The sequence below is a fragment of the Mauremys reevesii genome, linkage group 2 (assembly GCF_016161935.1).
Source record: "Mauremys reevesii isolate NIE-2019 linkage group 2, ASM1616193v1, whole genome shotgun sequence".
Lineage (NCBI taxonomy): Eukaryota > Metazoa > Chordata > Testudines > Geoemydidae > Mauremys > Mauremys reevesii.
In genome coordinates, this window is record NC_052624.1 from 32,393,721 (window position 1) to 32,419,821 (window position 26,101).

Consider the following 26,101-nt stretch of genomic DNA (forward strand, 5'->3'; position numbering starts at 1 on the left):
GCTAGTTAGCAACAACTAACAAAAAAGCTCCAAAGATGTTGGTGTCTCTGGATAGCCGCTGCATTTCTCACTGTTTAAATGTAATTAAGTTGCAGCTCAGTTGTTATGATTGTTTCTCTGACATAAAATAAATGGTTCTTTAGAGGAAATGATAGTTCTTCTTCAAGTGATTGCACATATGCATTCCAATAGGTGTGTGTGTGTGTGCACCGCGTGTACGATCGTTGGAGGATTTTTCCCCTAGCGGTACCCGTTGGATCGGATGTGGAGCCCCACACAGTGGCGCCTTCATGGCGGTGTATATAGGTCCCTGCAGACCTGCCACCTGCTCAGTTCCTCCTTACTGCCGGTAACGGTCGTTGGAGAAATTTGGTGTCTTGCATTCGCAAGTGGCTACCTAGTGGTTCCCTTTTTTCTTATTTGTAAATAGTTTAATTGAGTTGTAGTAACAGCAGTTAGTTAAGCTTACTTTGCTCTCCTGCCCACCAGTTTTCCCCAGGCATGCCTCGGTCGCAGGAGTTTAAGGAGTGCGAGAGGTGTGCAAAACCTATGTCCAGAGGTGATCCACATGCTGCTTGTCTTAAGTGCCCAGGAGAAGGTCATCAGACAAACAAATGCTCAGGTTGCAGGAGCTTTAGACCCAGGACTAAAAGAGAGCGGGACTATCATTTAAAACTCCTCCTGATGGAGTCAGCCCTCCACCAGTACTGGAAATGGCACTGGCAGCATCAGTGCCCCAGCCCCAGCCTCGGTGTGGGAGACCTGGCACCGAGAAAGGACTCCTCCAAGGAGCATCAGCACTACTCCCTGGCTTGTAAAGCCAGCTCTAGTGGGCAGCACCACTCAAAGTCCCTGGTGTTGCATAAGAAAAAGAAGGCAAACAGTGATCGTTCCCCCCATCAAGAAGCTGCAAGGGAATTCCAGTGGGGTGCGTCCTGCAGCAGGACACTCACGGCCTGGCCTTCAAGACCCAGCAACATTGACTTCGGCCCCAGCTAGAGGTCCCTCGAGTCCAGTGCCGGTGGACTCCATGACTCGGGGGGAATTGGAGGAAGATCTCAATGGCCCCTCCACACCAGATACCACAAGGCAGCGCAGGACCTTATTGCCATGACGGCACAGTCCCCTGCCCCAAAGATGCGAGCACCAGCACTGCTCCAGACATTGGCCCAAGTTCAGGCACCACCAGCGGCACTGACGATGGCACCATCTGCGGCATCTATGACAGAGCCGCATATGGCACCATCTCCGGCACTCTTCACAGCACCGATGGCGGCGACACCGCCTCCTGTTCCCCATTGGGGCATGCCCACAATGTTACGGTGCCACTCCCCATCACCTCAGTACCCCTCCCCAGCACCATTTGGCTCCGTGCCCCCACCCCCCATGGTGGGGCTCAGAGTACTTGTCTGAGTCAGAGGCCGAGTATTCTGTCTTCTGATGCAGCCGATACTGCTCGTGATCCCAGCACCAGTGCTGGCACCGGAGGGTCATGAACTCTTTGGCACCGGCAGTATTATTGCCACCCCAGTGGCAGGGCACAGTACAATAGCCCTTTTGGACTCCTTGGGCCTATCGTCAGACTCAGGGTCAGGGCTCCAGGGTATCCACACCCTGTGCTTCCTCTCAGTAACATTGGTGTCACACCACACCCCCAGGGCTCTGAAGAACCCCACATGGGGACAAGGATTCTGGGCCTTCACACTTGGGCACAGCATCCGAGCCAGTTCCGCCAGTGGTACTGGAGCCATCTCCAGTCATGGGGGGACTGATGCACCCGACGCAGCCTCTAAGGAGCCGGAAGTTCAGGAATACCCGGTCCTATGGGCCTCCTCTTCCTCCTCACCAGACAAGGCAGTGGCAGGCACCCCCACCACCCTACCAGCTGTGGACACCATGGGACACCAGGACCTTCTTAGGAGGGTGGCCCTAAACCTAAACCTCCAGGCAGAGGAGGTCACAGAGGAGTTGGACCCAATAGTGGACATCCTTGCCCCAGAGGGTCAATCTAAGGTGGCCTTGCCCCTGATAAGAACTATCCAGAACACTAGTAGGGTGCTCTGGCAGACCCCAACCTTGATACCACCCACCCCTAAAGGGGTGGAGAGATGGTATTTTGTGTTGGAAAAAAGGTATGAACACCTTTTCACACTCCCCCCCCCCCCACTGGGGACTCTAGTGGTCGACACAGCAAATCATAAGGAGCGGCAGGGGCAGCCTGGACCCGCTACAAAGTCATGGGACACTAAGAAGCTGGACCTTTTTGGCTGGAAGGGCTACTCGACCGGGGGTTCCAGCTTCAAGTTGCCAACCAGCAAGCGGTACTCAGCCACTATGCTTTCAATTCCTGGAATGCATTAGCAAAGTTTCAGGAGTTGCTCCTGACTGACTCACGCAAGGAGTTTAATGCACTTCTAGAGGAGGGCAGGGTGGTCTTAAGAACCTTCCCTCCAGACCGCATTAGATGCGGCAGACTTGACAGCTCAGACTACAGCTACCTCCATTACAGTGAGATGCAGCACTTGGCTGCAGGTGTCGGGTATACCACCGGAGGTCCAGAACACTATCCAAGACCTGCCCTTTGACTGTGTGGGCTTGTTTGCCCAAAATACGGAATCTCGCTTGCATAGTCCTAAGGACTTGTGGGAAACTCCAAAGTCTCTGGGGATCCACACTTCTGTGCCCCAAAGACTCACCCTCAGCCCCTGTCCACTTCTATGCCGGGTGCCCAAGGTGAGACTCGTCCAGGAGACGAGGCAGGAATAATAGGAGGCACCCATCACAGTCCTTTTCAGACCAAGGCCAGGCTCTTTGAAACAGCCCCCTGGCCCAAAGCCAAACTTTTGAAGATGTGCCCGAGGACGGAGCACCAGTACCGAGTTCGGATCCTTACCCCCTTTTTGTGAATCGACTGTCCCACTTCTACCATGCTTGGTCCCAGATCACATCAGATGGCTGGGTTCTGAGCACGGTGGACATGGGATATTCTATCCATTTCTGTTCCCTCCCACCCCCACTTCCCCGTCCCTCTTCTGGAACTCTTCTGACAAACAACTCCTTCTCTAGGAGGTGTAATCTCTCCTCACTCTAGGGGCAATAGGGGAGGTTCCTCAGGAGTTCAGGGCAAGGGGTTTTACTCCCGCTATTTCCTCATCCCCAAGGCCAAGGGTGGACTCCGCCCTCTCCTGGATCTGCAAGACCTCAATACATTCAGAAAGAAAGTGAAATTTCACATGCTCTCCCTGGCCTCCATCATTCCTTCCCTGGATCTGGGGGACTGGTACACTGCCCTCGACTTGAAAGATGCATACTTTCATATCTCCATTATCCCAGCCCACAGACAATTTCTTTGCTTTGTGGTCAGTGGCCAGCACTACCAGTTCAGGGTGCTCCCGTTTGTGCTTTTGGCGGCCCCCTGGGTATTCATGACGTGTATGGCGGTCATGGCAGCCTTCCTCCGACCAAATTCAAGTGTAAGTTTTCCCATACCTGGAAATCAAGGCCAAATCGCAAGCACAAGCGGCGGAGCATGTGTCTCTGGCTTGGGCCACCTTCCTCAGGCTGGGCCTCATATTGAACATGCCCAAATCCACACTAGCCCCAATGCAGAGAACAGAATTCATGGGAGCTCTTTTGGACTCCATGCAAGCCAGGGCTTTCCTGCCCAAGCTGCGCTTCCAATCACTCAGGGATATAATCGAGAACCTTCGCTGGTCACCACAACGATGGCCAGAAATTGCATGAAACTGCTGGGGCATATGGCGGCTTGCATAGACATGGTCCAGTACCCCAGATTGTGCCTTCAGCCCCTCCAGGCATTGTTGGCACAGGTGCACAGGCCCAGCAGGGACCCACTGGACAGAATAGTTACCCTCTCACCTCACATTCTCAAGTCTCTCTGCTGGTGGCTACAGCCGCAAGTGGTCTATGTGGGAGTACCCTTTGCCAAACCCCAACCTACGCTATTACTGGTCATGGATGCCTTGGCACTCAGTTGAGGAGTGCACCTGGGCAATATCAGAAGCCAAGGCCTATGGTTCCATGCAGAACTATTGCTGCACATCAATGTAAGGGAGCCGAGAGCAGTTTGTCTGGCATGCCAAGTGTTCCAGACACACCTTCAGGGCACATGTGTGTCAGTGCTGATGGACAACACCACAGCGATGTTCTATATAAACAAACAGAGTGGTGCTCGCTCCTCTCCCCTGTTGAAGGAAGCCCTCAGGCTGTGAGACTTTTGCATTACCCACTCGATACACCTAGAGGCATACCTTCCGGGAGGACAAAATGAGCTAACCGATTGCCTCAGCCGCTCGTTTCATGGTCACAAATGGTCCCTCAGGGCGGACATTGCGCTTTCGATTTTCCAGAGGTGGGGCTTTCCCCACATAGACCTGGTTGTGATGCGGAGCAACAGGAAGTGCCAGTGGTTCTGCTCCTTTCTTACCTACAGCCCAGGCTCCGTCGCAGATACCTTTCATCTTTCATGGATGAATCATCTGCTGTACGCATTCCCACTCTTCCTTCTCATACACAAAGTCCTCCTGAAGGCTTGCCGGGACAGGGCTTCCTTGATCCTCATAGAGCCAGCGTGGCCCCGCCAATACTGGTTCACCACGCTGTTGAACCTATCAGTGGACAGACCAGTAGCCCTTCCTGTGTGCCTGGCCCTCATCACACAGGACTACGGCTGTCTACAACACCCCAACCTGGAGTCTCTCCTCCTCATGGCGTGGAAACTCCATGATTGAACTTGCTAGAGGTTCAGTGTTCGGACTCAGGGAAGTTCTGCTGGGAAGTAGGAAGCCCTCCACTCATGCCACATACCTGGCAAAGTGGAAGCGGTTTTCCATCTGGTCTCTGCAGATGAGCAGGCCTCCGCATCAATCGTCAATTCCCCTTGTTTTGGAATACCTACTGTACCTCAAGCAGTAGGGGTTGTCAATATCATCTCTCAAGGTACACCTGGCTGCCATTTCAGCCTTCCAAGCGGGGACAGCGGGTAGGTCAGTCTTCGGGAATCTCATGGTGGGCCACTTTCTCAAGGGCTCCGACAGGCTTTATCCCCAGGTGCAGCAGCCCGTTTCACAGTGGGACCTCAACCTGTCCTGTCCATGCTCATGAGGCCCCCTTTCGAGCCCATGGCAACCTGCCCTCTGTCCTACCTTTCCTGGAAGGTGGCCTTTCTGGTGCCTATAACCTCAGCCAGAAGGGTCTCCGAGCTCAGAAGGCTGACTTCCAAGCCCCCCTGTATGGTCTTTTAAAAAGACCAAGGTGCAGCTATTCCCTCACCCTGTGTTTCTACCAAAGGTAGTGTCCCAGTTTCATGTGAACCAGGACATATTTTTACCGGTGTTCTTCCCTAAGCCACATGCCAGTAACAGAGAGTGAATGTTCCATTCCTGGGATGTCAGGCATGCCCTAGCCTTCTACATAGAGCGCACTAAGCATTTAATAAGTCACCACAGCTCTTTATTGCAATCGCAGAGAGAATGAATGGGCTTCCCATTTCATCCCAGCGCATTTCATCATGGATCACGTCCTGCATCAGAACATGCTACGACCTACCTAAGATTCCAGCCCCTCCGCTGACAGAGCACTCCACAAGAGCACAGACTTCATTCGCAGCATTCCTTGTGCAGGTCGCTCTCCAGGACATATACAAGGCAGCAACGTGGTCTTCCATCCACATCTTCACATTGCACTATGCCATCACCCAATAGGCAAGAGATGATACAGTCTTTGGCAGGGCAGTCCTGCATTCAGCAACCAGGTGAACTCCGACCCCTCCTCCAGGGAAACTGCTTGGGAGTCACTTATTGGAGTGCACATGAGCAATCACTCGAAGAAGAAAAACGGTTACCTACCTCTCGTAACTGTTGTTCTTCGAGATGTGTTGCTCATGTCCATTCCAAATCCCACCCGCCTCACCTCTGTTGGAGTATTCCAGCAAGAAGGAACTGAGCAGGTGGCGGGTAGGCAGGGACCTATATACACCGCCATGAAGGCGCCACTTCAGAGGGCTCCACCGCCGACCCGACGGGTACCGCTAAGGGAAAAACCTTCCAACGATCATGCACACGGCACACACACACACACACACACCCCTATTGGAAAAACAACAGTTACAAGAGGTAAGTAACCAGTTTTTTTGATGCATTTTCGATGGTGAGGAATAGCTTCAAAGAGTTCATTACCTCACATATATTGCAAAGCTAATCAGCTTTTGTATTGTCTTATTGGCCTTGTCTAGACTAACATTTAAAGGTGTGATGTTAATCACTGTTAGAGATGTTAGCACAGGGTAGCTGTAAGAAGCATACTGCCTTTAACATGTGCTAAAATGGTTATGTTATGGCCTAACTAGGATGCCCCCCAGGCTTCAGCTTGACCATTTTAGCATGTGTTAAAGGCAATCTACCTTGTCTAGATTACACTTTTAAAGTGTGTTAGTTAACATGAGTTAGCTAAGTGTTAGACCAGAGGTCGGCAACCTTTCAGAAGTGGTATGCTGAATCTTCATTTATTCGCTCTAATTTAAGGTTTTGCGTGCCAGTAATACATTTTAACATTTTTAGAAGGTCTCTTTCTATAAGTCTATAATATATAACTAAACTATTGTTGTATGTAAAGTAAATAAGGCTTTTAAAATGTTTAAGAAGCTTCATTTAAAATTAAATTAAAATGCAGAACCCCCCAGACTGGTGTCCAGGACCCGGGCAGTGTGAGTGCCACTGAAAATCAGCTCGCGTGCCGCCTTCGGCACCCGTGCCATAGGTTGCCTACCCCTGTGTTAGACATTTGGGTCAACATGCATGGGACAGTAAATTCCCATCACAGACTAGTAGGAGGCAGGCCACACTTTGACAGTCTCTTTAAAACTGCCGTGGACCAGGTACATAAAAGAATGTCACTGCTTGGATACATGCTAGTGACAGCTGGAATAATAATAATGAACAATCATAAGTTATCTTTCCTGTCAAAGCTGAATAGTCCTGTAGAAATAAGAGTTGACAAGAGGCAATAGGTGTTCTGTTGTCAATGCTTTGAAAAACTCTGGTACTAGACAGAGCCAGTTGTTGGTTTTGTAAGGACCATTCAGCTCCCTACATGAGATTGTACCGACAACACCCTTCAAAGACAAAACAGAAAAAAATATAAAGAGAAAATATTTACATTAATTTTACGTTTAAAAAATTAACATACAAACTTGAAACTAATCAGCATATTAATTAACTTATTTTTAACATGAATTTTTTTGGGGGGTGGCATATTTTACAATGGCAACAAACACTCCACACCATGTGATAGAGTTGGATGTATTCTTTGGGTTTACTGGAGATATGAGCTAGTGCTTCAAGCCTCACTGTCCAAGTAGGGAACGTGTTAATCAGCACTCATTCACAGAGTGGATTATTTTATTGCTAATTAAAGATTAAAAACTAGGGACCTGATCCTGCAAATGCTTTACTCATGAAAATAGCCCTTATACAAGTAGTCCATTGAAAGCAGAGTGAGAGAGTTTGCAGGATTGGACCGTTAAAACTGGTTTGAAATTGAATTTTGTAGCACTGCTGGTGTTGCAGATTAGCAATGGGACAAAATGGACCTTTAGTGTAAGTTCAAGAATTTCCAAATTTAGCTAATGACTTTGTTTTTAAATACATTTCAGTTTGTATATAGTGGCAAATGTTTTCACCCTAAGAATTTTCAAATTAATATGGATACTGCATTCTTTGAAAGGCAATTTAAATGTACACAATGGAATGCATTCAAAGTTCTGCATATGCCATGTATAATTGTTAAAGTAATGTATCCTGGGATTTCTTCTTCTAACTTATTTTAATGTGTATTATTCATGTGGCAATATGATTGACAGACCATTTCTCCATTTTTTATAGGATTATACTTTTTTTGAAGAACCAACGTATGAAAAGCATTATCACCATATGGAAATAGTTGATGCTGAGGATGTAGGCCAATCCCAAAAGTTTTACGATTATTCAGAAAAGAATGTGTTTGAGAAGACGAAGAGTCCTCTTGTAAAAAGCAAACCCATTGACAAGAAATTAGAACCATCTCTGAAGTGGAAGAACGTTGGGCTTCCTGCTTCCCAGGAGTATGTAGTTATTTGAAAAACTGAGTTTTATAGTAGACTTTGCTAATTCAGACTAATGATTTGGAAACACAATGTATGTCTGTGATTTTCTTTTTAATTGAAAATAAATTAAACAAATACAAAATAAAATTCAGGGGCCTGCTCCTATAAAACATTTTAAGGGACGATTACTCACTTGTAATCCAGTTTCTTATAGTCCTCTTCTGCCATCCTACCTGACAACAGCCTGGAATGTCATCATGATGGTGCTCCACCTGTCAGGAAGGAGTCAGCAAGATCTTGCCGTCATCTGTAGTATTTAAGCCTCAATTCAACCATTTTCCTCAATTAAAAGTTTCTAAGGCATGAAGGAGTAGACAACCTATTCCAAGCAACACTTTCTGAGGCGAGAAGAGGACTGTAATAAACCAGACTGTCAGGAAGTAATCTTCCCTTGTCATATAACACACTTTTACTCATCTATATGGCAATAATCTTGGCTAACAGTGGACATAGCAAGCAGTAGAAACCCAGAAGAGAGTTTATTTACAGTACAGATGGATCTTCTTTTCTGAAATCAGGATCTGCCACAGACATCAAGTCCAAGTGATAGTGGAGGATGACTGTCTGAGGGGAGGCCTAGGACAAGGTGGTCATCTTGAAGAAAGAGGAAATAGATGCCTCATCCCTTCAAACCCCAGAGTTGACATGCTGTAGGAGGAAGCACATTTGACAAATCTTGGATGCAACCCATGGGCATGGGCATGACTGATAGGATGAGGCTTCAGTGGTACAGGACATACCTTCCTGCACAGCCCAGGTATAGGTCATTTTAGTCAGAGCCCAGGTATCGGTCATTTTAATGGGAGAGGGTCTGATTGCTCTCCTAGGTACAAATCATGAGTGTCTCTTCTGTAGAGAGTGTAAATTTATGATTAGCCAAACGGGCTGCACCAGCAGGGTCTGGGAGTCCTCCTGAAGTTCTGGAACACTAGAACAAGAGGATCCTAGATGAGAGGGCCAGAGCAGGCCCTTGTGGAGATCACAGGTATGCTCAGACCTGCCAACAACTGTGTTGTAATGAGGAAAGAGAGAATCATATTAAAAAATAAAACCCATTGCAGGTGAGAGAGAGAGTCAGAAATGAAATCCAAACTTCCCATAATTGATGTGGACATGTCTGGATGGGAGCCCCCAGATTTGGGGCTTACGTGGTCCACAGTCCTTGTAGCCTGGGAAAATTGCTGTTCTGGGACTATCTGAAACAGCTGAACAACACGGTGAGGAGAAGCTTGTCTGAAGGTCCCTATAAAGTCAATCAATACAGCGGGTAACAAGTGGGTGTCAAAGCAGGTACCAAGTGGTTGTGAAAGTCAGCAAGAGTACAGCTCCTCTGAAAGGAGAAAACATTATTAGCTGGTTAGTCAGTGACAGAACCCCTGGAAGTGGAGTTGAGCTGTTTCTGGAACTCAGGATGCTGGGACTATGAAAAGCAGAAGAGGAGTGGTGTCCCTAGTTGCTTCTCTTCTCCCTTTATGAACTCTTTATTCTTTTTCCCCCTCTTCTGTCTGTTTCATTCTTCCTTCAGTCTTTTTCTTCTTCTACAAGGAAAGAAGAAAGGAAAAGGGCTAGTGGAACAGGAAGAAGAGGTAATTAGTGTTCCATGGTTCCAGCATTCAGGAAGCAAACCAATGAAAGAAAGTGGCTGGAGGGGGACATAAGTACAGCAACTGACAGATCTTGCTTTCTGCATCCTGATTGGTTGAGCTGTAATGCTGATAGTCAAGGCTTTTTCTAGTTAGGATGGGACAAGAACAACATAAACAATGAGTTTTAACAGCTGTTTAGTTTTAATTATTTATTCTGATGCTGCATACTATGAGACTGATCCTGTAAAGAGGTCCACATTGGCAGACCCTAGCAATCTTTCAGGTACCTTTGCAGGATAGAGGCCTATATTAGTACATTACATTTATTGTATTATATTTTGTATAACTACTGAAGTCTTAATAATATAAGACTTCGCTACAACCCTCTGCTATTAAGGAGTTTTAAAAGAGCTAGGTGAGGAGCTCACTACACCGTTAATGCTGCGTTTCAATAAGTTTTGGAATGCTGGGAAAGTTAACGAAGACTGTAAGAAAGCTGATGTGCCAATATTTTAAAATATTTATGGGCCTGTCAATCTGATATGGATCTTGGGCAAGAAAATGGACCAGCTGATATATGATTCAATTAATAAAGAATTAAAGGAGGATAATACAATTAATACCAATCCACATGGGTTTATGGAAAATAGAACTAACTCAAGTTTGGTTGATAAAGATAGAATCATAGAATATCAGGGTTGGAAGGGACCTCAGGAGGTCATCTAGTCCAACCCCCTGCTCAAAGCAGGACCAATTCCCAACTAAATCATCCCAGCCGGAGCTTTGTCAAGCCTGACCTTAAAAACCTCTAAGGAAGGAGATTCCACCACCTCCCTAGGTAACCCATTCCAGTACTAATAGTGTTGCTGTAATGTACTTAAACTTCTGTAAGGCATTTGACTTGGTACTACACGATATTTTGATTAAAAACCAAGAACAATATACAATTACTAGGGTACACATTGACTGAATCAAAAGATGACTAACTGATAGGGCTCAAAATGTAACTGTACTTGGGGAATCATCACTGAGAGTGTGTGTTTCTAGTGGGGTTCCACAGGGATCTGCTATTGGGGCCCTATACTATTTAATATTTTTATCAAAGACCTGGAAGAAAACATAAAACCATGATTGATAAAATTTGCAGATCACACAAAAATTGGGGGAGTGGTAAATAATGAAGAGAATAGGTCACTGCTATAGACTGATCTGGATGGCTTGGGAAATTGGATGCAAGTAAACAATATGCCTTTAATATGGCTAAATGTAAATGTATACATCTATGAATGAACAACATAGTCCATACTGATAGGATGTGGGGAGTCTATCCTGGGAAGCAGCAACTAAAAAAAATTTACATCCGACGTGCATCCGACGAAGTGGGTATTCACCCATGAAAGCTCATGCTCCAATACGTCTGTTAGTCTATAAGGTGCCACAGGACTCTTTGCTGCTTTTACAGATCCAGACTAACATGGCTACCCCTCTGATACTTAAAAAAGATTTGGGAGTCATGGTTGATAATCAGCTAAACATGAGCTCCCAGTGCGACTCTGTGCCAAGAGGGCTAATGTGATCCTGGGGTGCATAAAGAGGGGTATGTCAAGTAGGAGTAGCGAGATTATTTTATCTCTATATTTGGCACTAGTGCGACTACTGCTGGAACACCGTGTCCAGTTTTGGTGCCTACAATTCAAGAAGTATGTTGATAAATTGGAGAGGGTTCAGAGAAGAGCCATGGGAATAATTATAAGATTAGAAAACATGCCCTATAGTGATGGACTCAAAGAGCTCAATCTATTTAGTTTAACAAAGAGAAGGTTAATAGGTGACTTGATTACAGCCTGTAAGTGCCTATATGGGGAACAAATATTTGATCATGAGTTCTTTAGTGTAGTGGAGAAAGGTACAATGTGATCCAATGGCTGGAAGTTGAAGCTAGACAAATTCAGACTGGAAATAAGGTGTACATTTTTAACAGTGAGGGTAATTAACCTTTGGAACAATTTACCAAGGGTTGTGCTGAATTTTCCACATCTGGCAATTCTTAAATGAAAATTGGATTTTTTTAAATGTTCTAGTTCAAATGGAATTATTTTGGGGGAGTTCTGTGGCCTGTGTTATACATCAGGTCAGACTAGAGTATCAGAATGATCCCTTCTGGCCTTGGAACCTATGAATCTATAAAAAAGCTGTCAGTGAGATCTCATTAACTTTGTTGAGCAAAAGAATATTCTGTTTTGTTTGGGTTTTGTCTTGATGAGATTATTGAACTACAGATTAGCAAACTGAGAAGGCTCCTACCCTCTTCTCGTTCAGGTCTTGCTAAAGGACAGCTTCTGTTGCAGTGCCTACCTGCTGATTCGCATAGATGATTTATATATCTCACACAATGAAAAAAAAGTGGTTTTAGAATTATATTTGGCCAATTAAAACATTGACCATTTTACTTATGGTTGTAGCAATAATTTTCAACTCTGGATGCCTGAATTTAGGCACCTAAATCTTGATTTGCATACTTAAATGTAAGTTGCCTGATTTTGTGGAAGTGCTGTGCACCCCACAAATTCTGTCTGAATCAATGAGAACTGGAGGTTCACTGTACCTTGAAAATCAGGCCATTTTATTTAGATGCCTAAATTTGGATTTAGAAGCCTAACTTTAGGGAACCAGGTTTGAAAATGTTGACCCATACCTCCTTCTCTACTGATTGTCTTTTTTTCTGTTTTTTATGAGGTAAACATTTAGGGGGCAAGGACTGAGCCTTGTGCAAGGAATCAGCAAGTATATACGCGGCTCTATTGAAAACAAACAATCAGTGAAGTTGTACTGTATCTTGTTTAGACAACTCTTGGTATTCTACGAATCCTCAAAACTTTGTCTGAATAGAAATTTAGGCCCCTAAATAAAATCTTTACATTTCAAATCCAATAACTTCTGTTGCTAATTTTTATAATGCTCTCTTTCTATTTAATCCCACTGAAAATGTACTGTGGGGAAAAATACTCCAAGTATCATACTCTGCAGCAGAGTTGATCAATTTAAACAGTGTAACTTCTTAATGAAGATCATTACACAGATTAATTTACACACATTTGTATACTGATATTGTTGTGCAGATATTGAAGAACAGATACAATATTTATAGAACTGTAAAATAAGATGTTTAACAAAAACGAATATTTTCAGTGACAAAGCTGCAAACAAAGTTATCCAAGAAGAAAAAGAAAACAGATCTATTGTTCCAGAAAGCAAGAAAAAAGCCAATATCCTTCCCCCTGGACCTATTAAAGGACAATCAGTTTCAAAACGGTATAGCATATTCATTTTTCTCCCTTTAATTCCATTCTTGTATTATCTTTTAGCACATACAGTAATTGTAATCTCATTCAATAGCTGGTAAATCGGAATATGAATTTTTTTTTCTAATGAAGTTTTACATGAGAAAAATCTTGTCCAATTTGTTATACCTGTGTCTGTTTACATTAATCAATAACTACTTAAAAGTAAGTGATTTTGTCTTTTTGTTACTAGTAAAGTGTCAGAAAAATCTGATGAAATTAGTGAAAGTTCTTCTGAGAGTGAGGAAGATGAAGAACAGCCTGAACGTCACCAGGAAGGGAACACTGATTTGCCATCTGAATACTGGCAAATTCAGAAACTAGTAAAATACATAAAGGTATGAAAAGAAATGTTAATAGTTCTTTTATTATAAAAATGCTGAAGACTCAGGTGTTGAAATTTAGCTGAATAGCTCATATATTGAAATTCTGAAACTCTGGACATTCCTATCGCCTTCCCCTTTCTTAGACTTTTTTATTTGCTCTTTTTGGAGTATAAGTCCCCTGAATCAGTCCATCTATTTAATTATGTATTTGATGTTATTTAAAACTTAAATGATTTCTTCTTTATGAATTATTGTTGTTTGTTTTGCATTTTGAGGTGCAGTATTCCAAGATATTTCTTTATGTGGATAACAACTTTCAAGAACTTTTATTAAATTAGAATACTTTGCCTAAAGTCTTTCATCAACTGTGATTAATGCATTACTGAAGTAACCCTAATGTTGTCCTGTATCATGTCAACTGTTTGTTAGCTGAACAGAAATTGTCTGACAAATAGGAATCTCCTAAAGCAAAAAAAAATATTGATTGTTATGACTATTGTTGAAAATATATAGTAGCATATACATATTTATAATGCAGTTGATGTGTTACATAATAAAAATAACACCATTCCATGGCACTTTTAAGCCAATTATGTGTTTCCCTCAGGGAGAATTCCTTTATAAGTTTATCAAGGAATTAAAATAATATAATTTACTAATAATTGGCATAGGATTATTTGGTTTTTTTTAATAAAACTATAAAGTATACAACGTTGTCCACACTCGAAAATCATCAGACAGAATTCCCACTGGTGCTATCAGTCGTTCAGTTGCCTTGGTGTTAGCAACAGTGATACCACTAATGCAATGTAATCAAAGCTTCAGCAGTTTCCAGTGTTTTAACCAAGATCAGCAGGTTTAACTGACTCCTCTCTGTCTCTTAGCTAGTTTCTAATCCATCTCTCACTGACACCTTTTAATTTGTGTATGTAGAATCTACTGTAGATGCTATAGTAATGGATGCATAAAAAATTCCACAGGTGAATACAGACATTGCCATGGTTCTCTATGCCTTCCCCACCTCTAGATTGGACCTTTATATTGCAAGCTATTTGGAGCTATCCTAAAAGACCATCTGGAAGTTTAATGTTGTGCAGAATGTGGCATCTTGCTTGCTCAGTGGTGCTACTGGCGTTGAGCATAATACATTTATCCTTGGCAGAATGCACTTATTTCTGTTTGCTTTTAAGTGTAGTTCAGGATGTTGATGTTAATGTCTGGGCTTGTGTATACCTCAACAGACCACCTCTCTTTATGTATCTGCCCTGATGGATGCTGCTATCAGTTTTGCATTTGAACTTTGGGGTAACTGGGACTGGGTCCTTGGCTTTGGAATTCATTACTATCATTGGTTTCCCATAAACCCCACCCTTATCCCCACCTGTGAACTCACCTCCATACTGACAAGATTGCTATCGTCTCTCCCTGCAGTGTAATTCACAACTTGTCCCTCCTCACAGGGCCCTGATATACATAATACAGCTGCTGCATATTACCCCCAATTTTCTTTGAGTAGATGCAGCCATGTATTCTCTTTAGATGTGTGTGTGTGTATGTGCGCATGCAGTGCACCAGAGCCAGAGAATTTTGCCTACTAGTTCCCATAGGAGTCAGCGCTCATACCTTGTGCTCACAGCCCCTACCCAGCTATATGAGGCAGCCCCTAACCCCTCTCAGTTCCTTCTTATTTCCTGTGGCTGGAGTCGCAGCCCTTTATGGTTCCTAACCTCGCAATCTCTTTTTCTTAATGACTTTTTCTAGTTGTATATAGTTAATTAGTACCCTTAATATAGTGTGAGTTAGCTTTAGATTAAGTATTTGCCTGGTTTAAACATTGTCCATCATGTGGGGAAGCGATCCCCAATGACGATCCTCACATACAGGGGTTGCTGTGCTTAGGTGAAGCGCACATCAAGGAGCAATATTCAATTTGCATATCGTTCACAAAATGGATTGAGGTGGTGAGGGATCTTCATATAAAGCAGTACCTGTTCAAACAGGCCATGCAACCTGCTTTGGCATTGAAGCTTATGTTGGATTGGGGGTTGCCCTGGGGTTCTGAGAATGTCGCTGTTTTGCACTCTGGAGCTGGTGCCTCTCTGAAGACAGAAGTTGCTCCCCATCAAGTGTACTGAGGAAAAGGTCACATAAGACTGTTGCTCCAGGTCTTGTGAGGATTTGTATGCATCCTCTAGAAGGCACACAGGCTGGTATGGTTTGAATGCTGGTGCGCAGGATGGAGCAAGTCCCGTCTTCCACTCCCCAGTACTGCGCAAGGAGGTCAGAGACTCCTACCATTGGCTTTGGTTCTGGCCCCAGGCCATCTGTTGAGTCAGGTAATGACAACGGCGATGCCAGTACCGGTGGTTTCCCTACCAGTGGCGTATCAGATGACAATGGACCTACTCTGCTTTTCTGTCCCTACTTCTCCCTTAATCCAGGACTTTGTCAGGGCTGCGGTATTTATAGCCACAGTGGCTGTGTGGGCTGCTGAACCAGTGGGTCTGTTAGCACCACACCCCCATATTTCCCTTCCACAGTCAGTGGAAGTGGGGCTGGTGCTGTGCTTGGCACAAGGGACCTCCTCAGCACCAGAAAGTTCTTTGGCACCCCTGCTGTCGGCGCTGCCAGTGTTACCGTGGCAGCACTCACCGCTCTCAGCTTCTGCACCGCTGATGACTTCCAGGTTGACGCTGCTTTCAGCAATGGAAATGATGGAGGTGTACTAGGTGCCGGTGGTACTGTTCCCACCATCAGCACCAGTTCCCTCTTCATTCTGGGCTATAGATGAGTCAGACTGGTCGCTCACAACCTCAGGACTGACTCCACCTTTATCCCCTAAATCGTGGGATTCCTTGATGGCCAGGTTGGGATCTTTTCTCTCTCTCTCTCTGTGTCTCCTCCCCTCCCCCCATTGCTTGACCCACATTTATAGAGTGCTTTCGGTACAAGGATTGGTACTTATCTCATGGTTGGGATGAGGGCCTCAGTGCCCACTGGTCACCAATGCCATATTCATACCAGTGTCTTCTGTGAAATCTGTGAGATACTCCTCGGTCATGAAGCTCCAACTCCTCATCTTTCTCTAAGGTGAGATCATTGGGTAAGTCTGTGTCAGACACCATCCATCTGCCACGGGCCCATGCACCAGTGAACCTTCCCCTCTTGGAGCCTCCAGAGTCATCCCATCCAGGTCTGTCAGTCCAGGAGCAGGATCTGGCTCTGGCACTGGCACAGTTAAACACATCATCTTCGTCCCCGGACGATTCCACAATGCCTGTCTCTTCCTCTTCTTGGGTACTGAAGGATTTTAAGGTGTACCAAGGACTTTTGTGGTGCATGGGTGCTTCCCTGGGTATTCAAGTGGAGTTCCTGAAGGAGAATACCCATAAGTTGTTGAATATCCTGAAGCCATCTGCCCCTAGAGCCTTCTAAGTTTCTCTGAAGCACACTAGCTTTGGTACTGCCTACTGCAAAGCACATGGAGAAACACTACTTCATTTTGGTGCAGGAATTTGAGGGGTTTTACTCCCATCTGACTCCAAATTTCCTGGTTGTAACCACAGTGAACAATAGAACCCAGCAGGGCAGATTTAAGTCCACTCCCAAGAATAAGAACTCTAAGTGGATGGACCTGATGGGTAGGAAGATTTACACCTCGTCATCCTTGCAGATTTGCATTGCTAACTAGCAGGCAATGCTGTCCAAATATGACTTTGTGAACTGGATGGCTATGTCTAAGTTTGCAGACCACCTATCCAAAGCATTGAGGGAGGAATTTGGGGCATTTTATCACTGAAGGCTCCTTCGTAGCTAAGACTTCATTGCAGTTCGTTCTGGATGTCTCGGATACTTCGGCCAGAGTGATGGCATTAGCAGTGACCATTAGAAGGGCTTCCTGGCTGCAGAATTCGAGCATTGCTCCCGATGTGCAGCAGGCCATGGAGGATTTGCCCTTCGATGACCACGTGCTTTTTTTGGACACAATGGATGAGACTCTGGACTCCTTCAAGGGGTCTAGAGCTACCATGTGGTCCTTGGGGCACACCTTTAATCATAAAATCCTCAACATGAAATAACCATGCCGGGCAGAGCAAACATGAAATACTAAGGGCAGACTAGTTGGTGCACTCCACAAGACCCCCCCTCCCCCCGCAATTCTCCACCAAAAATGTGACAGATTTCTGTTACCAATCTTCTTGAGGCATCAGGTGATCAGGCTGAGGCTGCAGGATCATTGGGGAGGAGATGACGGAGCACACAAAGTTAGTGAGTTTTAAGCTTTATTAATAAAATAACAGCGGAGAGTGCTGGGGGTTCCCCAGATCACTCAGAGGAAGGAAGAAAGCGTTAGTGCCCCAAGCCCTAACCCACTTTCATACTCACACACGCACTACCTGGGGCTGGGCAAGCCTGGGTGGAAGAGGTGGACAGGAGTTCTGTCCTGTGCACAGGTCGTCTGGGGTCCGCTGTTGATCTCCAATTTGCTTCCACTCTCAGGAGGGTTTTAAGTCCTGGGTTTTTTTGGGGGCGTTTCATTCAGGGACCTCAGTCCCTCATGCTCTTTGTACCAGTCCAAACCGGCTTTTTGTGGCCTTCTCAGTGTTCCCAAAATACACCGGCTTCAGGGATGTGAGATGGTTGGTTTTCCCCTTGCTGGCCTTCACCATCTCCCTATTTTTCTGGGGTTGGGTAAGATCCAGGTACATCTGCAGACTTCTTGCTGTATAGAGTCTGTTCGAGTGCAATGACCTTGGACTGGAGCTCGCGTCTTATCTTCGGGCTGAGCTGAGTTGTCATGTTAACCCATTCTCTTCTCCCTTTCTCCCCCTTCGGCCTCTCACAACCTGCAAAGGAATCTTCCACTCCACACTCACACCTTTAACCCTTCCCAGAATACTTTGCAATGCCTGCAACAGCGTTAGCAACATACAATGCTGATCTGCCTCCTCAGGAGGCCCTTTTAGGGAGGGGGCCATTGGGGTGTGACAGTGCCACTACAGTGGTCAGAAGCAGCAGTATCATCAGCACATATTTGGGAATCCTTTACCTCCCTCAAGACAGCAGGTCTACCCCAGAAAGAGGCATAGAGACAAAAGGAGGAAGCCATCAGTTCTGGGGTTTGGCCAGTTGACATGCCTTCCCCAGTGCCCTGCACCCCCAACACCTACTTTGACTCCTTGGTGTGGAGCAATGTTCCAGATGTCACTTCCTTCTCCCTATCCCCTCTGTTTGGGGACAGGCTGGCCCACTTTCACAATGCTTGGGGCATGATCACCACTGAAAGCTGGGTCTTAAGCACCGTCCAATCAGGCGATGCCATCCAGTTCCTTTCTGTCCCTCCTCCCCACCCTTGCTCCTCATCTCTCTTCAGGGACCCCTTTCATGAGGTACTGCCCCTCGAGCAGGTTAACTCTCTGCTGGCTTTGGGAGTGGTGGTGGAGGTTCCACTGAAACACTGCAGTTAGGGCTTCCATTCCCGGTACTTTCTGGTGCCCAAATCTAACAGAGGGGTAAATCTATTCTCAACCTTCACAGCCTCAACAAATATATCAGATACATGAAGTTCCAAATGGTCACTCTACTGACTATCCTCCTCATGTTATCTCAGAACAGCTGATTTTCTGCTCTGGACCTTTAGGACACTACTTTCATGTGGCAAATTTGCTAAGCCACGGAAAATTCCTTTGATTCATCATAGCAGAGTGCCATTTTCAGGATTCAGTGCTTCTCTTCGGCTTCTCTTCTGACCCTTGGGTTTCACCAAATGCATGGTTTTGGTGATGGCATACTTTAGGGAGAAAGGAATCCATATCTTCCTATATCCGGATGACTGGTTCCTGAGGGGCAAGTCTAGAGAGGAAGTCCTTTCTTACAGCAACACTACATTGGTCTTGCTCGACTGGAGAAACTTTGTCAGAGTGTTCCCTTTGTTAGCCCTTACCAACCATGTCTGTTGTCACCAGTGCCTCCTTGATGGGCTGGAGAGCAATCTGAGGTTGCTGAAAGTTCAAGGTCTGTGATGGGAGCAGGAATACTCACTGCATGTTAACGTGCTGGAGCTTTGGGTCGTCTACAATGCCTGTCACACTCTTTTGGACCATAGCAGTTACTGAGTGGTTCACATACTTACCGACAATAACACCACAATGTATTATGTGATCAAGCAAGGGGAAGCACACTCCTGGATACTCTGTCAAGAGGCAATCAGATTGTGGCAGTTTTGCATCAAGTATAGTATCACTCCGATAGGTGACCAATTGCCCGGGGTCCAGAATCATCTCACAGACAAGCTCAGCAGGAATTTTTACCTGAGTCATGAGTGGTCCCTGAAGACAAGTATCCTCTGGGTTATCTTCGCAGTTTGGGGCATTCATATGATTGACCTGTTTGCTATGAGGGACAACAGGAAATGTCATATGTTGTGCTCTCAAAGGGACTCCCTGTCCAACGCTTTGCAACTCAGCTGGCAGTCAGCTCTCTTGTATGTTTTTCTCTTGATCCCAATCATCCCACAGGTCTTCTTCAAGATGTAGATGGACCAGACCAAGCTCATTCGCATTGTCTTGGCATGGCCAAGGCAGTGCTGGTTCTCTGAACTACTCAGGCTGTCAGTTCAACTTCCCATACCCCTTCTTCTCCATCCCATCCTACTCAGATAGAATCACAGTCACACCTTACATCCCACACTCAGCTTCCTGCATCTCACAGCATGGCTGCTTCATGGCTGAATGAAGAGGAAGTGCAATGTTTGGTGACTGTTCAACAGGTCCTACTTAACAGTAGAAAGCCCTCTACCAGAATTGCCTATTCAGTAAATGGAAGAGATTTTGGTATGGTCATTGGCCAGCAGAATTCAGCTGACACTGGCTTCTGTTCAGGACACCTTGGAGTACCCGCTGCATCTTGAGTCATCGGGACTTGCACTTAATTCATTGAAAGTGCAGCTGGCAGCAATATTGGCATTTCATGCTCCCATTCAGGGAAGATCACTCTTTTCCAGTGCCATGATAACAAGATTCTGAAAAGGGCTTCTTCATCTCCATCCTCCAATCCAAGAGCCGCTTCCTATGTGGGATCTTAACAAGGTCCTAGCAGCTTTAATGGGACCTTTGTTCAAACCCCTGGCATGTTGTCCCTTTCTGCTTTTGTGTCAGAAGACTGCATTCCTGGTAGCAATAATGTCTGCAAGGAGAGCCTGTGAGTTTCAAGCTCAGATGGCAGAGCTTCAGTATACCCAGTTCTCCAAAGACAAAGTGATGTTATGACCACATCCAACATTTTTGTCTAAAGTTGTTTCTTAGTTTCATTTGAACTAGCCGGTATACTTACACATGTTCTTTCCTAAACTGCATTCACCTCTGGAGGAGCAGCATCACCATACATTAGATATCAGGTGACGTCTAGCCTTCTATATAGGCAGGTCTAAACTGTTTTGTGCTTTGCTTCACCTGTTTGTGTCATATGCAAATCATATGAAGGGGTAAGCGTTCACAGATGATCTCTAAATGGATAGCGTTCTGCATCAAGACTGCATATGAAATAACTTCTGCTACATCTCAGTGAGTGCAAGCTCATTCTACAAGAGCATAAGAAACGGCAATAGCATTCCTCAGTGACATCTCAATACTGGACATTTGCAGGGCTGCTATGTGTTTGTCCATACATACATTTATGAACCATTATGCCATTACTGCATCTTCCGGAGCATGTTTTGGTACGGTGATCCTGCAATCTTTGTTTCAGTAGAGCCCAAGCCCTGCCTCCTGTGGTGGGTACTGCTTCTTAGTCATCAAAATAGAATACAATGCTGCATCTACTCAAAGAAGAAGAAATTATGAATTACTGTAGCTATGGTTCTTTGAGATGTCCACGACCCACCCTCCATACCCTCTGTATCAGAGTCCAGTCTCTGAGTGTTCGGTGCAAAGAAACTGGGTGTGGGTGTCAAGGTGGTGCTGCCTTATATTGCTCGGGGAGGGGCTATAAGCATGAGACGTGAGCACCACCTCCTACACTTTTGCCTAGGCAAAATTCTTCAGCTCCAGGAGCTGGACACTCACACACCTATGTGGAATACACATCTGCATCACATCTCGAAGAACCACAGTTACAGTAAGTAATTGTTTTTTCAGTATGTGAACTGGTCAAATAGGTATGTATGTATGAAGCCATTTTGAATTACCAGAGTGCAAAAATGGTTTGAAAGTGGAAGACGATTTGACCAGTTCACATATTGGAAAAAAACCAATTACTACTGTAACTGTGGTTTCTCATGCTCTTATATTTTAGAAATAGTCTGAACAGATCTTGTTTGACCTGTCAGCAACAATCACTGAAAAATTTTGAAATTTCATCCCAAAGAAATCTCTCTCAGAAAATTATTAATATTTGAAAGGAGGAATTTTAATATCTATCTCCATAAAGCAACAATGTTGTTACCAAAATTCAGAATGCATACCTATGTGTGTGTGTGTGTGTGTGTATATATATATATACACACACATACAGTACACATATACACAACAACATCACACAAGTTTTTAAATTAATTAGAAAGTAGATATTCTTAAACAAAACAATTCTCTAGAGGCTGTTGGCTACACTGAACAACAAATCTCCAAAGGGTCCAATAAAGCTGAAAAAGATGCTGCAGTGCAATACCACAGACAGTGGTGGAAACTCTTTATTGATGAAGTGTGACTTTAGCTAGCACATGGAATTAATTTATAATTCAAGTGCAAATATTGTACTTCTGGCCGTACTGAGTAGATTTTTTGGCATACTTGTTCATGTGGGCAAGTGTTCGTGACATATCCGGCATAAGAGAAGGTATATCTTCAGTTATATTTATATATGTTGAAATATTATATTTACAAAAAAGCTCAGGCGTAGTTTTTCAGGACGTATGTGTGTGTGTGCGCACGCGCGCATGTGTGTGCACATCTGAGAGAGCTACATTGCCTATGACTTGCATATGATAATACCATAGTGTAATTTCTATTAAATAATAAAATGGGTGGCATTTTATCTTCCACTTCTCTTCTGTAATAGTCTGAAGAACAGTAGCGTATGTCTGTGCAGATAAACATATTATTAAATTAGAACAATTTGCTGGAATATGACACAGGTTTTAAGAAATATATAACAATATTGTCATGCTGTGAGGTACTGGTGAATGCTTGGATCAAAAACCTCTTTGAGATTAGGTATGAAGAGACCCTTCAATTAACATAGCTCTCAGAATAAGTTAATCACAGGCCCACCATGTAAGACAAATGGGGGTTGTGAACCTGCCCAAGAGTTTTTGGACTGAATGAGCGGAGGGCTTTAGCTGTGGGGTTGTGTGCAGTTGTTCTGAAACACTTTTTGTACTGAGGGTTCTGAAAGCCAGCTAACTGTAAAGCAGTGGTCCCCAAACTTTTTACTTCACACCTCACCTTACCCCTGTCCACTCCTCCTCCTCCCCCCCAAGAGCTGGGACCAGGAGCGGGGTTATGGCTCCGGGAGGGGATTAACACCGACAGAGGTAAAGGGGCCAAGGCTGGGGTCATAGCTCGGGGCAGGCACGGGGCCGGCAGCTGAGCCCTTGGGTGCAGGTCGACAGCTGGGATTGTGTGTGTGTGTATGTGTGAAAGAGAGAGAGAGGGAGTCAGAAAGAGCAGCTAAAAGCATGGTGGCTGACCCTGGAACAAACCTAGGGAGAGATTTTTGGGTCAGGGATGTAGGCTGAAATGAGTGTTCTTGGTGCTGTGAGAAAAACAAGCTGTTTCCTGCTATTTGATTTCTTCTTTGTTCACAGAAACAGGACTTGGTTCATTCTTTGTAAATAAACAAAGTTGTATAAAAGAAATACCTGATTATCACCAATTTCTGCTCCCAGCTGGAACATCTGCAGTGCCCCAAACTTTGACTAGCCACTTGGGTTGAAAGGGGGCAACAATATTAATGTGTGCTTGAAACCTTTCTCTAGCACAGTTACCCTCCTCTCACATTGATTCTCCAGAATTCTGTGCCAGAGCATTGTGCCTTTTTCAGCACTTACAGCCATGCAGATAGTTTAACAGACATTTTTTGTGGTGTGCTTGGCAATGAGCACTTTTTTTGTGGGGGGGAAGGGGGTGTAATTTAACTGAAATTGAAAAATCCAAAATGAACAAGTGAATATTGCTGCTCTTCAACTACCAGGGTGGACAGTTACTTGGCAGAAAGTAACACTTGTATAAGAGAAATTCTGTGCCATATTCCAAGAAAAGTATTTGGCTAACTTTGCAGCTCTGGCTACTAAATATCTAATCTATTTATACCCACTCTTCTCCATGACATCTAAATGCCTTTTGAACTCCCAACTTCAGTATTTGGTCTGAATCTTTTTAGTTCTTTAGATGATGTGAGCAGTAACAAAGGAAAGAATAAAACATAAAAACGTAGAATTTTTATTTTACAGTTTGCCTGCCTATTTTATAACAGTTACAGTGGTTATCATGAAAAAGTCAGCATTTTACAATAGATACCAGAGGTGGGAACTTTTGGCAGATGCTGATTTTATATTAGAACTAAGAATTATTATTATAAGTAGAGGTGGGCAAAGTGTTTTGGACAAATAGTTTATTTGCTGAAAAAAATCTGTTTCAATTGACCTGAAACTATTTGCAAATTTGCCAATTTTTGGGACATTGGGCTTCTAAATGCGCCCACGTCCTGACTGGTGGTCGAGCATCCACCAAAACGCCGCCAAATTTCTGTGGCATTTCATCGGCGATGCCTCTCAATAATGCCGCTTGCCGCCGACAAGCGGTGTCATCGAGAGGCGTTGCCGCCGAATTTCTGCGGCATTTCGGCGTCATTGCAATTGTAATTTAATTGGCAGTATTTAACTGGTTGGGGTCCAGCCCTTTCAGTTTCAACCACCCTGTTAGCTGGTATTTTTTTACCTTTTGGTTCTGATGAAGCAATGCCTAGAGTCAGGATTCTTCCCAACAGTGTCCAGCTCCCCAACATACACATCTAGGGATGTTAAGACAAAGCATCAAAAATTGACCTCAAATACTGGGATAAAACAGATAGAAGTTGTCTCTTATAGTAACCAGGGCCCAAACCATTTGGAGTTTTATATATCAAAACAAGCACCTCAAATGAACTAGAAGCCAGCACATTCTCTGGATGTAATATCTCCCTGCATGGAATACTACGAGGGCAGTCACATTCTGCACTAGCTGTTTGTTTCTAATTGGTCTTCAAATATATCTCAAATTAAGAGTGCATTTCAATAATCCAGACTGAAGGTGACAGTGGAATGGGCTACTATCTAAGTTGCATCTGAAATAAATGATCACAACCTTCTTATCAAATGTAGCTGGATAAAAAGTACCCCAGACCATTTATTTTATTAACACATTTAGAAGCAGCTAAGTATCTAACAGGCTCTCCAGTTTGCAAACCTGATTAATGAGAGGTTGATAAACTCCCTTGTTTCAAGGGCTCAGATATTACCTCTGTCTATTCTGATTGTTCCTCCCCACCCCCCAGTCTCCTTCCCCTTTAACTCCCAGACATGGCAAAGTTCTGGGAAAGACAATAAGCTGCACAGCCCAAATCTGATGGAACAGAGATATAGATATGAGTATCAGCTGCATGTTGAAACACCACGAGCCACACTGCTTCTTATCTTCCCTAATACTCTCATTACTGTACAGGTTGAGGAGAATTGGTGACAGAATAGACACTTGTGGTACCCAGCATGACAGAGGTCTCAGGAGAAAATGAGCAATTGCCCTGTTATACCCTCTGGTTCCACTCAGAGAGAGAATAACAAAACAGTTTTTTTGATGGATCATTCTCCCCTCCCAATGCCACTCTCCCCCCCGCATAAAGTATGGCAACAGTGGTAATCCACTGGTGTCGTGGTTTTCTAACATGTATGCCATTGCTGTCATTGAGACATATCATGACTGCCAGTACCAAGTTGTTAATTTTCAATTAAACAATAGTAATTTGGAATATCTTAGAAATTTGTAGAGAAATGTGAACATTATGGAATTTATGATTTTTATCATGCTTGTGATTTTCCAGTGGCCTTGGATATATTAGTCTGTACTTTTTATGTGCTGCCAGGCTGTAGGCCCCAGAACATCCAGGAAATGGGGCAGGGAATTATTCCATAACTCAGTTCTACTTGTCCATAACTCATCTCTAACAAGTTCCTGCTTGACCTGTGTTTTATAAACTAAAATGAAAAGTTGGAACTAAAACTTAAGCCAAAACAAAACTGAACATCTAGGGGCTCACTAGTGTACAAAACTGTTCTGCTGAACATATCATACATATAGGGCCCTTAGTTTTCAGTTTTTATTTTATTTATTTTTTTCTGGGAATTTATCTGTGTTTACTACTACAACAACAACAAAAAATTGATGGAATTCAATGTGTTTTGCTGCAGCCCTGATTCTATGGAATGAGCTGCGGAAGGCCTCTGGAGACTCATTACTGGTAGAGGCCTCAATGTGGATCTGTTTAGGTCCCGAGGAATCTGCAGGGTTGGTGGATAGGCTCCGTGGACTGCCCCCAATGTAACAATTGTGGAGAAATTTTATGCAAAGGAAACCTCACAGAGATGTCCTCACTATTATCTTCCTTCCTCCCATCAGTTTTCTCAGAGAAGGAGCAGTCAGGCCCAGGGATACCAAA

At 44.4% G+C, this 26,101-nt stretch overlaps 1 protein-coding gene across 7 annotated transcripts in view; it reads left to right on the forward strand.

The window, feature by feature from the left end:
* The window catches only part of ODAD2 (outer dynein arm docking complex subunit 2), a 165,096-nt gene that overhangs the window by 23,254 nt on the left and 115,741 nt on the right, over window positions 1-26,101 (forward strand). For all 7 annotated transcript variants that reach the window (XM_039523975.1, XM_039523974.1, XM_039523977.1 and 4 more), the window contains 3 exons: window positions 7,902-8,119; window positions 12,937-13,059; window positions 13,282-13,426. In XM_039523975.1, coding sequence (XP_039379909.1) covers window positions 7,902-8,119; window positions 12,937-13,059; window positions 13,282-13,426 — 486 coding nt within the window. The remainder of the gene's footprint in view (window positions 1-7,901; window positions 8,120-12,936; window positions 13,060-13,281; window positions 13,427-26,101) is intronic.